This window comes from Rhinatrema bivittatum, chromosome 1 (genome assembly GCF_901001135.1).
Source record: "Rhinatrema bivittatum chromosome 1, aRhiBiv1.1, whole genome shotgun sequence".
NCBI classification, from domain to species: domain Eukaryota; kingdom Metazoa; phylum Chordata; class Amphibia; order Gymnophiona; family Rhinatrematidae; genus Rhinatrema; species Rhinatrema bivittatum.
Window position 1 is genome coordinate 705,028,937 of NC_042615.1, and position 15,435 is coordinate 705,044,371.

Consider the following 15,435-nt stretch of genomic DNA (forward strand, 5'->3'; position numbering starts at 1 on the left):
AGTCAACTTAATTAATAGCAGGTAATGGACTTCTCCTCCAAGAACTTATCCAATCCTTTTATAAACACAGCTATACTAACTGCACTAACCACATCCTCTGGCAACAAATTCTAGAGTTTAATTGTGCATTGAGTGAAGCAGAACGTTCTCCGATTAGTTTTAAATGTGCCACATGCTAACTTCATGGAGTGCCCCCTAGTCTTTCTATTATCTGAAAGACTAAATAACCGATTCACATCTACCCATTCTAGACCTCTCATGATTTTAAACACCTATATCATATCCCCCCTCAGCTGTCTCTTCTCCAAGCTGAAAACTTCTAACCTCTTTAGTCTTTCCTCATAGGGGAGCTGTTCCATTCCCCTTATCATTTTGGTCGCCCTTCTCTGTACCTTCTCCATCGCAATTATATCTTTTTTGAGATGCGGCGAGCAGAATTATACACAGTATTCAAGGTGGGGTCGTACCATGGAGCGATACAGAGGCATTATGACATTTTCCGTTTTATTCACCATTCCCTTCCTAATAATTCACAACATTCTGTTTGCTTTTTTGACTGCCGCAGCACACTGAACTGACGATTTCAATGTGTTATCCACTATGACGCCTAGATCTCTTTCTTGGGTGGTAGCACCTAATATGGAACCTAACATTGTGTAACTATAGCATGGGTTATTTTTCCCTATATGCATCACCTTGCACTTTTCATCTGCCATTTCGATGCCCAATTTTCCAGTCTCACAAGGTCTTCCTGCAATTTATCACAATCTGCTTGTGATTTAACTACTCTGAGCAATTTTGTATCATCTGCAAATTTGATTACCTCACGTGTCGTATTTCTTTCCATATCATTTATAAATATATTGAAAAGTAAGGGTTCCAATACAGATCCCTGAGGTACTCCACTGCCCACTCCCTTCCACTGAGAAAATTGTCCATTTAATCCTACTCTCTGTTTCCTGTCTATTAGCCAGTTTGTAATCCACGAAAGGACATAGACACCTTTATCATGACTTTTTACTTTTCCTAGAAGCCTCTCATGAGGAACTTTGTCAAACGCCTTCTGAAAATCCAATTACACTACATCTACCGGTTCACCTTTATCCACATGTTTATTAACTCCTTCAAAAAAGTGAAGCAGATTTGTGAGGCAAGACTTGTCTTGGGTAAAGCCATGCTGACGTTGTTCCATTAAACGTCTTTCTATGTTCTGAGATTTTGATGCTTAGAACACTTTCCACTATTTTTCCTGGCACTGAAGTCAGGCTAACCGATCTGTAGTTTCCCGGATCGCACCTGGAGCCCTTTTTCAATTTTGGGGTTACATTAGCTATCCCCTCCAGTCTTCAGGTACAATGGAGGATTTTAATGATAGGTTACAAATTTTTACTATTAGGTCTGAAATTTCATTTTTTAGTTCCTTCAGAACCCTGGTGTGTATATCATCCGGTCCAAGTGATTTACTACTCTTCAGTTTATCAATCAGGCCTACCACATCTTCTAGGTTCACCGTGATTTGGTTCAGTCCATCTGAATCATTACCCATGAAAACCGTCTTTGGAATGGGTATCTCCCCGACATACTCTTTAGTAATCATTTAATCTTTCCGCGATGGCCTTATCTTCTCTAAGTGCCCCTTTAACCCCTCGTCATCTAACGGTCCAACTGACTCCCTTCACAGGCTTTCTGCTTCGGATATATTTTTAAAAGTTTTTACTGTGAGTTTTTGCCTCTATGGCCAACTTCTTTGCAAATTCTCTCTTAGCCTGTCTTATCAATGTCTTACATTTAACTTGCCAACGCTTATGCATTATCCTATTTTCTTCTGTTGTATCCTCCTTCCAATTTTTGAATGAAGATCTTTTGACTAAAATAGCTTCTTTCACCTCCCCTTTTAACCATGCCGGTAATCATTTTGCCTTCTTTCCACCTTTTTTAATGTGTGGAATACATCTGGACTGTGCTTCTAGGATGTTTTTTTTTTGTTTTGTTTTTTTTTTTTTAACAATGACCACGCCTCTTGCACACTTTTTACCTTTGTAGCTGATCCTTTCAGTTTTTTTCTAACAATTTTTCTCATTTTATCAAAGTTTTCCTTTTGAAAGTTTAGCACGAGAGCCGTGGATTTGCTTACTGTCCCCCTTCCAGTCATTAATTCAAATTTGATCATATTATGATCACTACTGCCAAGTGGCCCCACCGTTACCTCTCACCAAATCCTGTGGTCCACTGAGAATTAAGATCTAAAATTGCTCCCTCTCTTGTCGGTTCCTGAGCCAATTGCTCCATTAAAATGAGCAATTGGAATTTTGGTAAAACAGTTTATGCTTTCAAACATGGAGGTAAGTTTATTCAAACATGGAGGTAAGGTATTCCACAAAGTTGGTCCCTATACATAAAACAGGCATTCCCTTGACTCATCTAAAACAAATTACTTTGAATGATGGAATATTCAACAGCATTTGAGAATCTGATCTCGATGATCTTGTTCGTTGATATAGTTTTAATGCCATGCATCCCTTTAAAACCTAGCACAATCACTTTAAACTTAATTCTCCATATTACTGCTAGCTAATGATATTTCATTAACAAGCTACAGCAGCACCATAAAGGCTATCCAGTATCTTAAAGGCTGTCTATCCCTGACTTGTAAGTGTATACTCTGATCTGAACTGTCTGACCTCCATGTGAGTGCCCTGAAGTGGACTTAGGAAGAGTAATTTTTTAACTGTTCAGGTATGTGTAAAGCCTGCATGTACCCTTTACCCCACATTTTCAAAGCAAAGTTATGCACTTTGAACATTCCTGTGCAAGTGCCCTAGTATGCACACAAAATCAACCTCACAAAGTTACTCCTCCTCTATTGAGGATGTAACTTGTGTGAGTCAACTTACACACATAATTTGTAAAATATAAAAGTATGCACGCAAGTCCCAACTCTGCCCCACAGAATGCCTCGCCCCAGTGCACAATTGAGTTGTGCCCATACCTCTACACACAGTGAGCTGTGGCCTATTTTCTAACAGCCATTAATGTTTTACCCGTATAAATGGCTTTAAAAATCAGCCCCAACTTGTTTAACTCCTGCTATTCTCAGATTGGCAAACTGGGATCTTATCTGCACGAAAGAAACTGAGAATTATCTAGGCTTCATGCCCCTAGGATGCTTACATTTGAGTTTGAATTCCTAAATTGGAAAGAATGTATATATCTTATCTAAGAAATTAAATAAATCCTGTTTGGAACAGAAAAGTAAATGATTTAATAATACCATGCATGGAACCTGACAGTAGGCCAAAAACACACCTGCTGGAATTACTAAGTAAGAGTTCATTTCAGGCCATGGGATTTTCTGTCTCCTGTTTAACTCACAATTTGAGTCTCCACTGGGATACTAAGACATACGTAAGCAGATCCTTTCTGTATGCAGGTTTTAGCACCCAAACAATTCTTACTTTCCTGCAGTTTGAAACCTAGCATGTGCAGACAGCATGCAGAGAATGAGAACTATTGGAAACAGAGACAGTGGAAGTTGCAAAGACTATAGGAAAAAACAGAACAGAAGAGATTTCTGAGACTTGGAGGAGAGAACAAGAACATAACCAAATAAAGAAAAATGACATAGTATAAATGGAGAAACTGAAGACAAGGGAAACGAGAGCAGAGAGAAAGATGGAACTGTAAAAAACAAATCACAGAAAGACAGGACAATGCTGATCTAAATCATACATGTTGATCTGTAACACTATTTTTAATCTTTTTCACTTTTAACTTAACTGCTAGTTTTTCAAATTTGACCTTTCGTTTCACTAACCTCAGAACATTATTCCACTTAAAAAAAAGATTGTCCTCTCACCTGTTATGAACTCTGCCATCTCTTTAATACATTAAACCTTTTCAACTCATTGATGACATAAAATGCAGGGACACAACCATAAATAAGAGATAGGGAGTACCCACAATTTGAAAGCAACAGGATTCCAGTTAACATTATTTTCAAACTAGAATTTAATGTAGGTTATTCAGAATTTTATAAGAGAAGCCTTAGTGGGAAAGAAGTCAATTTAATTTTGAGACTGTCGTCAGGGCTATCATAAGCAGTGGGTAAGCAGGACGATCGTTCTAAGCACTAAGCTGGGGTGATGGTGCGGGAGTAGGTACCATGCTACCATTTTTAGTCAGTCTGAGTCTGCGACCCAAAAAGGGAAGGGGACGCTCAAAGCAACTCTTGCTTTGAGCGTCCCCTCAAATTGCAGGGAAATTCTAGGAAAAGTAAAAAGTCATGATAAAGGTGTCTATGTCCTTTCGTGGATTACAAACTGGCTAATAGACAGGAAACAGAGAGTAGGATTAAATGGACAATTTTCTCAGTGGAAGGGAGTGGGCAGTGGAGTACCTCAGGGATCTGTATTGGAACCCTTACTTTTCAATATATTTATAAATGATCTGGAAAGAAATACGACACGTGAGGTAATCAAATTTGCAGATGATACAAAATTGCTCAGAGTAGTTAAATCACAAGCAGATTGTGATAAATTGCAGGAGTAGGTGGTGTTTTGTCCAGCAACTGCCCTAGCTCTTATACAAAATGGCAGTATATAACTAGAATAAGATGGAAACTTAATATATGTTTCATAACTAGTTAAAATAAAAAGATTCAAGCATTGTACCTCAGGTGGTAACTGTGTTAAAAAATTATGATCTGCAGCAAAAGTCCTAATATTAGTCAGCTGTCCAATGGACGAAGGCAAAGCTTCAAGCTCATTGAAACTGCAATCAAGTTCTTCTGTCGATATGAGCCTGTACGGAAAGAAAACATCCAACACAACAAACATTAAAAAAGAAACACTTTTTCAACTACTACTTATTTCAAGAACCCCGCCAAAAGAACACTCATTAATATGTAAAAACAAGTTCTACTTGCACACGAGTGGCCTAATGCATATGTTAAATATTTCATGAACCAATCCCACACTGTCAGTCCATATTAGTTCATACAACAGTCTATCACACCATTAAAATCCCAAGTATCTTCTTCGGTTTATTTTTATAGAAACTTCTTAATTTGCAGAACAAAAAATTATGTGCTGTACAATGGATACTTATTCTTCATAAAATTCCCTTCATGGTCCCTGACAGATCTGCGTTTTAAATCTCATGTCTGTGACAGGGCGAGAACTGCATCCTTAAAATATCACACTCAGTTTTCTCTGGAAAAATAAATGACTTGTGGCATTACATATATTCTGAGAATGAAAGACCGGTTAGTCTGACCTCGGTGGTAACGTAATGGAATTGTTGCAATAACAAAGGGCTGACACCTACTGAAAGGCAGAGTCCACTGAAAGGTCATCCCTCTGTAGGGACGAAAATGTTTAGAATCCCGGGAATGACCCCTGATACCAAAGGGGCACTGTAACTGTTTCTTATCCTCCGGCAACCAAGGCACGGAGACTCGCCCCACTTACTGGCCAGTTTCACCAACTCACTCCCAAACAAGAGTGAGCCTTTAAAGGGCATCTTGGTAAGATTGGCTTTGGAAGCTGTGTCAGCAGACCAGTTTCATAACCAGAGTTGAAACCACTCCTCTGGCCAAGGTCCGGACAAAATAACAGCCTGTGTCTGCTAAAAAGGCAGCGGTAGTAGGCTCCATAACCGCTCTAGGATTCCCTCCAGACTCCTCAACCTCCTGAGAGAGAAGCAAACAAAATCTCACTACTAGGGCGCAACAGGAGGTAATCTGTAAATTCAACGCCACTGCCTGAAAGGCTTACTTAAGAACAGCCTCAATCCTTCTATCATGTACATCCTTTAAGGCCGCGCCTCCCTCTACGGGGGGATAATCATCCGCTTAGACATGGCAAATACATAGAATCCACTTTGGGGAAAAAAGCAAACACTCTCTCACAGCCGGATCCAGGGGGTACAGACCTTCCAATGTCCGACCCCTTTAAAATTTGCCTCTGGGGAATCCCATTCCAGATCAATCAATTCCTGGATGGCATCCATCACCGGGAAAAAAACAAGAGGTTTTACGTAAGGAAACCAAAATGGAATTCTTCCTCAGCTCTGACATAGCATCAAATCAGGAATTCCCAGTTGTTTTAAGGTCTGGGAAATCAGGGACAGCAGTTCATCCCTATGAAGTAACCACAACATGGTTCGATACAGTTCCAGCCCTGGAGAAATTTCCCCATCTTTCAGGGATTCAGGATCAACCTTCATCATCAGTGCTATCCGGATTTCTGTCAGGAACACTAGCAGGGAGTGGAGGCGAGCCCCGGCACTTAAGCATAGCACTGGAATAGGGAGGAGTCACCGGCTGAGGGTCTAAACAAACAAATGGGGGAAACTGAGGACTGCGCCTGAAGAAAGGCTTGTAAGCCTTAAATTCTACTCAAGAAAAAGCAGCTGGGTCCATGCCAAGCCCAGAAGGAACTGGAGCTGGTCCCACAGAACTGCCCTCACCAGCAGAGGAGCCAATCAAGGGAGAACCAAGATCTGGCACCCCCCAGTCAAGGCCGTGACCAACCCATCATCAGAATGGGAACACCAAGGCTTAGCAAAATCTGAGGAAGACAACTCTCCCTGAGCATCTGAGTTGTGCTGACACATGTCAGAAGCCTGGTCAGGCTGAGAAGGCAACAAAAATAGAAAGATGTTAGGTTTCTTGCTTACTGGTGCCATCGCTGTGGTAAACGTGTGTTGGAACAGCTCACGCTCAAAAATGAAATGTGCCCAAAAAATAAGCACCTAGAAGAAAGCGCAACAAGGTGCATGCACAATACATGCACCAAGCGCGCAAAAAAGTGTGCATAAAATGCGTGCCCAAAAACCAAGCACATAATATGTGCGTAGAACAGACACACTGCGCACAACGATGGGCTACGGAGGGTAGAACATGCACAAGAGAGCGCAAAAAGGCCGCCACAGCCTACCACGAGGCATGCAAGAAAAAAGCCTAAGTGCGGGGCCTAGCCCACCGGGAGCCACTCAACCCGCCAGGCTGCCCAGTTCCCCAACAGGAGCGGGAACAAACGTTGGCATGATGTGCCGAGAACAGAGACCGGAGGAAGTCCTGAAACCCCTCTGTCTCTGATTCAGTTAAAGCTTTCGCTTTTTTTTAAACCTTACCTGAGTTTAGAGCTTACCGGTTGAGCACAGAGAGTCAGTCTCCAGCTGTGGGGGCAGAGGGCATCTGGTGTCACCGCCTCACTCTGCCTCCTGCACCTTTCAGCTTAACTAGCAGCTAAGACCACACCGGGAAACCCAAATACTGGACCAAGGCATACCTCTGAGGGACCACGGAAATCGCTTTGGGAATTCTCAACCGGGGAAGGGACCTTTAGGTATCACCACAGGCGAATGGGGCTTTCTTTTCCTGAATTTAAAACTTCAAACTTCTCCTTTCAAAAAGCTCAAAGCAATCCCCATAGGGAGATGTACATCCACCATTTGCTGGAGATGGAGAATACTGACAGGCTGGGGTCACTGCAGGGTTATATATAATGCGACATCAGCTTGCTCTATCTCCATCTGCTGGCAGGGGAACATAAACCCACTGGTCCTTCCATCTGTCTACATGCTAGGAAAAGGTTTGCCTTTTCTGCAGATGGTACCAAAATTTGAAACAGAGCAAATACTGTACAAGGTGTAGAAAGTATTAGGAGGAATCTAGTAAAGTCTGAGGAATGGTCTAGAGTCTGGCATCTAACATTTAATACTAAAATCAATGCAGTGTCATATTTGGGTAGCATAAACCCAGGGAGCAGTACAGTTGGGTGAGAAGTTCTCAAAATATAAAACAAAATACATCCCAATTAACAATACAATAGTACATCACTAAACTAAAAATTATGGTCCATAAATCATAGCATTAAATTAACCATGAATTAAAACCTGGTCCCATAAAATAAACAGCTCAAGCGAGATTATAATAGCTCCTAAAACCCCAACTACTAGGGATTCAGCATAGAGTAGCCCAGAAATTCCTCCAGAAATATCAATTAGTTAAAAACTAAGATGATCTTATTTCCTAACTTCTGGGAATGCATTCCAGGACTGGGAAGCTACTCCAGAAAATGCATGTACTGATTACCTTCAGGTTTGACTGTGAGGTGGATCTTAGCATATAATTTGACATATACCTATAGCCTTCATTCTGTAAGGCTTAAAAGCAAATGTTAAAATCTTTAATTTAGCTCTCTTATGTACTTGTAGCCATTGTAAATTCATATCCCTGAATCCCTTGCCAGTTACTACCCAGGCAACTGATTGTGCACCAATGATAATCTCTGTATTATTTTCATTGTCAGTCAGTAGATGGAATAGGTAAATAGGAGATGGTTATACCTTTTCAAATAGTACTAAGTCTAGGGGATCACTCTAGGAAACTACAAGGTAGCAGATTGTACAATAAATCTGAGAATGTATTTTTTCATGGCTATGGAATTTGTTGATGGCAAATGTGGTCAAACTAGCATAGCTTGGTGTAAAAGGGATTTAGAAAAGTTCCTGCAAGAAAAGTCTATAAATCATTATTAGCCAGGTAGATTTGGAAAAGTCACTGGAATGGCCACTGAGATGATATGCTGAGCTTGATGGACTTTTGATATGACCTAGCAGGGCATATCATGTTCTGTATGCAAAACAAGAATGTAATCTGGGGGTGATCATATATGATGATCTTAAGTTGGCCAAACAGACAAAGCAAAAGAAAAAGCCAGAAGAATGTTTGAGAGCATAGGGAAAAGAACAGTCAACAGGAAAAAGGAGACAATGCTGCTTTTGTTGTTGTGTCATTTAGAGTACTGTCAACAATTCTGAAAACTATACCTTCAAAAAATATAAAACCTAATAGAATTGGTCCAGTGGGCAGCTACTAAAATGGTCAACAGTCTTCATCATAAAGCATATGGGGACAGACTTAAAGACTAAAACATGTATAACCTGGAGGAAAGGGGAGACATGATTAATATCTCCAAAGAATAAATGCACAGGAGATGTTTCTCAATGGAAAGGAGGCTTTTGAGCAAGGCGTCATAAGATGAGAGTGATAGGGGGTGTACTCAGGAGTAATCTAAGAAAATGTTACTTTACAGAAAAGTTAATGGATGCATGGAACAGCCTTCCTGAGGTGGTGGTGGTAGAGATGGGGACAGTATCAGAATTTAGGAAACAATGGGATAAACACAGATCTATGAGGGAGAGGAAGGGACTACAAAGCTGAGCAGACACAGCTGAGCAGCCTGGATGGATCATATGGTCTTTATTTGCTTTCATGTTCTCGGTTTCTAAAAATATAGATAAGGCAAGGAGAAGTAGATGAAAAACTATGAACATCTGGGCTCATAGCCTAATAAAACTCCCCATCTGTAAGCCCTAATGGCAGAGGCAAAGCTAGATTTTATTGCTAACATGGAGACATGGTTCAATGAATCACATGAATGAAATATGGTCATATTTGGCTATATATTGAAATCCTCTTCTCCATTAACACTTCCTCCCCTAGCAACACTGACAAGAACTCTACCATAATCTCTTGAAAGTCCTGCAACACTGATGATCTCATCTCAGCATTAGCAATCTCCCTGCCCAACCTTGACTGTACCAACCCCGATGCAGCCCTTTCTTCATGGCACAATCTCACGCTGGAGATAGCCAACAAACTCTGCCCAGCTTCCACATGCATACTAAACTCTGACTCTAAACATTCAAACCCATGGTACACCTCAGAGTTAAAAACTATGAAAAATAAACTGAGACAAAAAGAGCGAATATGGCGTAAGGACCCCACCCCCCAGCATACCTCCAGCTACAAATCAGCCCTTCACTGCTACAGAATCACCACACTTAAACACAAAAAGGACTTCTACGCCTTAAAAATCCACCAATACGTATATAGCCCCAAAGCACTCTTCTCCTACGTCTCAAGCCTTACCAAATCTATCCCACACACGATTCCTGACTCTGAAGCACACGCTAAATGTGAAGAACTGGCACAATTCTTCAACAATAAAATAGCGAACCTCCTTTCCAGATTCACCAACCCCCTGCACCCCACACTATCAGGAACTGACCCTCCCCACTGCCTCCCTAAGCACTCTGGAGCTTACCTCCACCAAAGAAGTTGAATCTATCCTAAAAAAAGCTTAGACCTACCTCCCACCCCTCAGACACCATCCCCACCAAAGCACTCCTTTCCATTCCGACCTCCATTGCTAAATCTATATCTGACATCATCAATTGTTCCCTCTCCACATGCATAGTCCCAGACATACAAACTAGCAGTGGTCAAACCTCTCCTTAAGAAACCCTCTCTGGACCCGAAGGACCCTGCTAATTTCCGCCCCCATCTCAAACCTCCCATTTATAGCCAAGATAATGGAAAGAGTTGTCAACTCACAACTGTCCAACTACCTTGAAGACCACAAGATCCTTCACACCGCACAATTTGGCTTCCGTAAACATTTTAACACGGAATCCCTCCTCCTCACTCTCTCTGACCACCTCCTCAGAGGCATGGACCAAGGGAACAGCTACATTCTTGCTCTCCTCGATATTTTGATACCATATGCCATCACCACCTCCTCACCTGATTAAAAGATATTGGCATTTCAGGCTTAGCCCTTCTTTGGTTCTCTTCCTACCTCTCTAACAGAAAATTCTCTGTAAAAATAGGTAATGCCACATCTGCCCACTATCCTCTCTTACATGGGGTTCCTCAGGATTCCTCCCTCTCCTCCACCCTTTTCAATATCTACCTCACCCTGCTCTGCCAACTCCTCTCAGATCTCAAACTAAAATTCTACCTATATGCCGATGATGTGCATACCAATCCACTCCTCTATCACAGATGCCTTATCGCACTGGGACACCTGCCTTAAATCTATCAACTCTCTCCTCAATCTCCACCTTGCACTTAACACCACAAAAACCGAACTACTTTTTATTTCCCACCACACCACCCCTAAACCACCCTTTGCTCTTGACCCAGCCTTCAAGCTAATCTCCTCGCAACCAGTTGTAAGAGACCTTGGAGTACTCCTGGACCAACAACTAAATCTCAAGAGATACGTCAGCTCCATCCTTAAAGAAGGATTCTTTAAACTTAATGTACTAAAAAAAACTCTCAAGCCCTTACTACACTCCCATGACTTCCAGACAGTGATCCAAACCACACTAACATCTAAACTGGATTATTGCAATTCCCTACTCTTGGGTCTCCCGTACTCCACAATAAGACCTTTCCAAATGCTCCAAAACGCTATGGCAAAAGTCATATCAAATGCCCGTAAAACAGACCATATAACCCCCATTCTCAAAGACCTCCACTGGCTCCCCATCCCCTCTCGCATTCTTTACAAAACACTCACTATCATCCACAAAGCCATTTACTCCCACCACTCCAACTGGCTTGACCTTCCTTTCACTTCTGCACACCTTAATTGTCCCACTAGAACAATCAAAGGAACCCTTCACATGCCCTCTCTAAAAACAGCACACTTTTCCACCACAAGGGAACGTGCCCTCACTATCGCAGGCCCCTCACGTTGGAATACCCTGCCCTCAGCACTCAGTCTTGAATCATGTTCTCTCAAATTTAGGAAGAAACTAAAAACATGGTTATTTAAACAGGCATTTCTTAACTAGCAAACCCCCTTGCTATAACCATCTATCATCTTCTTTTACCATTGTACTTTGTGATCTTTATGTTCTAATAATGTATATAATAACTAGCATTCATGATGTTATCCAACATGATATGTTCCAATAGTTACCTATGTTAAGAACTCTACACCAGTTGTACTATCTTTCTATGCTGCTTTCCCGCGTTTCTCTTCGCCCACCTGTTTTATTCCCTTGTTAATTGTATTTTCTACTCATTTTGTTATATTGTAAACCGATGTGATGTTCACACTAACACCGGTATAAAAAAGGTTTTAAATAAATAAATAATCTGTTCAGGAAGGATAGGGATGGCAGAAACGGGGGAGGAGTAGCTATGTAAAAACTAAGGGGGAATGGGAAAAGGAGGTGATGCTGTGGAATCTCTTGGAAAGGGGAAATTGCACTTCCATCTATACCAGTGTGATCTACAGACCTCCAATACAGAAAAGATCTGATAAAAAATATCCAAAAGGTAAGACTGAAGGTCACTTTTGTGGGAGATTTTAACCTGCTAGAAATGGACTATCTTATTTGTGAAATCAGTTACAAGTAGAAAGCTTCTGAATTTCCCTTCCAGAGTCTCTCAGAGGATGGAAAATGTTCTATTAGACCTGGTTCACATACCAACTTTGATATATGAAAAAAAAAAAAAAAAAGAAAGGAAATATGCCATGAAAGCACTGACAGGGTTGGAAGAGGTTGGTGAAATGGAAGAACCAGGGCCTGTGAAAGCACTAGGCGAACTAGGCGATCGCCTAGGGTGCCTAGCATCAGGGGGCGCCGAGCCGCTGGTGGCAGATAAGAAGGCTCATATGGCCGCCGAAGATCGGCAGGGCCGTGGTGGACCTCATATCACCACGGTCCGAAAAAATAGGGCGCTCTAAGCCTGCAAATATTCCTCCTCCTTCCTGCCCCCCCGGACCCGGAAGAAAAATGTTGCCGGATCCACGTGGGCAGGAAGGAGTAGCAGCATCAGCCGCGTGCCGGAAGAGGAGCAGCATCAGCCACGTGCAGAAGAGGAGCAGCGCTTACGGGCCGCCGCAAATCCCACATTGCGGGTGGCCCAAGAAGACCAGGGCCGCTGCAGAGCCCATCCTGCGGCGACCCATGAAGAGGAGGCCCAGAGGTGAGAGAGAGGCTGAGGGTCTGTAGAGGGTGTGTGTGTGTGCGTGTATGAGATGAGTTGAGAGATTGTGTGTGAGAGTGAGTTGAGAGACTGTGTGTGGGAGTGAGGACCTGAATGTTTGCAGAGACAGCATGTGAGAGCCTCTGTGTGTGTGTGAGTCAGACAGCATGTGCCAGTGAGAGACTGTGTGTATGAATGATTGTATGAGAGAGAGTATGTGACAGTGAGAGCCTGTGCTTGAGCAAGATAGCATGTGGGAGTGAGAGAAAGTCTGTGTGTGTGAGAGACAGACAGCATGTGCCAGTGAGAGACTAGGTATGAATGATTGTATGAGAGAGAGCATGTGTGTGTGCGTGTGTGTGTGTGAGAGAGAGAGAGAAAGCATGTGAGAATGAAAACCTGACTGATTTTGAGGGAAGAAGACAGATGGAGAGAAAAGAAATAGAAAAAAAGACAATATAAAAGGAATTGGCAAAAAAAATAAGAAAGGAAAGGTGGAAAAAAAATCCTGTGACCAACCGATTAGAAAACTAAGATCAGACAGCAAAGTGTAAAAAAAAAAAATTACTTTTTACTGATTGGCACATGTAATCTTTGGGAATGTGCAAGAGTAGCACTTTCTCTATGCGGATCTCACAATGTAGGAGATCAGCATGGAGGAAATGGAAGCTCACGGGGCCTGCAGAGGGGAGGCAGCAGAATGGGCTTCAGTGCCAGTAGCAGCAATCAGTGCTTCCCCAATAGCCACGCAGCATCAGTGACAGTGGCAGCAGAGGAATGAGAGAGGCTCTGAGGTTGCTAGGAAAAGAAAGAAAGGGGGTCTGCCTTTAGAGTGTGCATGTGTATGAATGGGAGTCTGCCTGGGGGTGTGTGTGTGTGAATGCATGGGTGCCTGCCTGAGGGTGTGCCTGTGTATGAGAATGAATGGGTGTCTTTCCTGGGGTTTGTATGTGTGAGAATAGGTGCCTGCCTATGTGTGATGCATGTGTGTGTGTGTGTGTGTGTGTGTGTGTGAATGAATTGGTGCCTGCCTGGAGGATGGGGAGGGAGTGGTGTGAAAATTAATGGGAGCCTGCCTGGGGGTCAGTATGAGAATGACTGGTAGCTTGCCTGTGTGTGTGTGTGTGTTTTTGTGTGTATGAGAAGGAGCCAGTGAGAGTGAGAGCATGAGTGTGTATGAAACAATCCAGGGGCGTAAGTGTGTGTGTGTGGGGGGGGGGGGGGAGTGTGTGTTGGGGAGAGAGTGTCTTACACCTGAGAGTGTGTCAGTGTCTGTGAGAGCGAGAGGTTATGGTGGGTATAAGAGCATGAATGTGTATGTATGTGACAGTGTATGGGTGAGAGAGAATGGACATGTGAGTATGTGTGAGAGAGACAGGATAACCTCCTAATCCTCGACAATATCAGGGTGACTGGAAATCAAGAGCTTCAATGCATGGATAGCAGGGGCTTTTTAAAATCGTTATTAGTTTTAATTATTGGGTGATATTTGATATATGTGCTGTTTTGAAATATTTTATTGGTGTTTGGGAAATTGTAAAAAATGTATATGATTTTAATGAATAGAAATTCTATTTATCAGTAGTTTTAAAATATTCTTTTATTAGTATGGTTTTACTATTATAACTGATGCTTTATGTTTCTTGATTTTATTGTTTTATGAGGAATGGTGGTTCTGTTTTTCCATTATTAATACACAGAGTCTGGCTTCTTGGGGTTTCCATTTCAGTTTTTGTCTAATTTGTGCTCCTTTATTTTGTATTCTGTATTTGGTGAGGGTCTGTTTCTGCTCTGTGTGTGTGACCATGATGAGAGATTCTGCTAGCATAGGGATCTATAGCAATCTGGTTTGTTTTGTTTCCTCAGTAGGTGGTGTATTGGTATTCTAGGACCCAGTGTAATATTTACCCTTGCTTAATCACAGGTAGGGTTATTACTGTTATGTTACGATGGGATTGCAGTATAGATTTTGAGTGTCTTTTTTGCGAGGTTTTGTGTTAGCTCACAATATGTCTGACAGTGAAAGGTGTTTGTGCTGATGTTACTGTGAGGTGACACCAGAATTTGAAAATATCTTTTAGTATGATGAGCTGTAAGGGAAACATCCAAGCTCCATTGTTTGGGGGAATTTCAGTGGATGCACAGAGTTACAGAACTGGAGGTGCAGGATTTGTATTGACATTCTGTCCCTTCCTATATATTCCAGACTTCACTTTCATAACCATATAGAATTAGTTGAATGAGGCTATCAAATAATTTTATAGTAGTTTTACTAGAAGTGTGAAACTGGCCAGCTTTTTAAAATTACGCAGAAGACCCTTTGGACTTTTTTATTAACACTTTCTTTTATAACCAATTTTAAAGCAGGATCCATGCTATAGAGGTGGGTGTGATGAAGAAATGTCATTTTGGCTCCCCCCCCCCCCCCCCAAATTCTTCTGTCTAGAGATGCCACTGATTTTCTGTGACCTTAAACATTAGTACAAGAAGGATTACGAGGGGGATGCTGGAGAGGCACACAAATGCATTGGCCCCCGGGCACCAGAGACCCTTGTGCTAAGTGTGAGCCATATGGGGCCGCAAGCGATGGCAAAGAGGAGTGGAGATTTGGCGGGCCGCAAGCAGTGCCCAACCTGCTC

The 15,435-nt window shown here is 42.1% G+C and overlaps 1 protein-coding gene across 5 annotated transcripts in view; it reads right to left on the reverse strand.

The window, feature by feature from the left end:
* Positions 1 to 15,435, reverse strand: part of ERBIN (erbb2 interacting protein) — a 716,810-nt gene that overhangs the window by 237,551 nt on the left and 463,824 nt on the right. For all 5 annotated transcript variants that reach the window (XM_029576039.1, XM_029576020.1, XM_029576010.1 and 2 more), the window contains one exon: positions 4,671 to 4,800. In XM_029576039.1, coding sequence (XP_029431899.1) covers positions 4,671 to 4,800 — 130 coding nt within the window. The remainder of the gene's footprint in view (positions 1 to 4,670; positions 4,801 to 15,435) is intronic.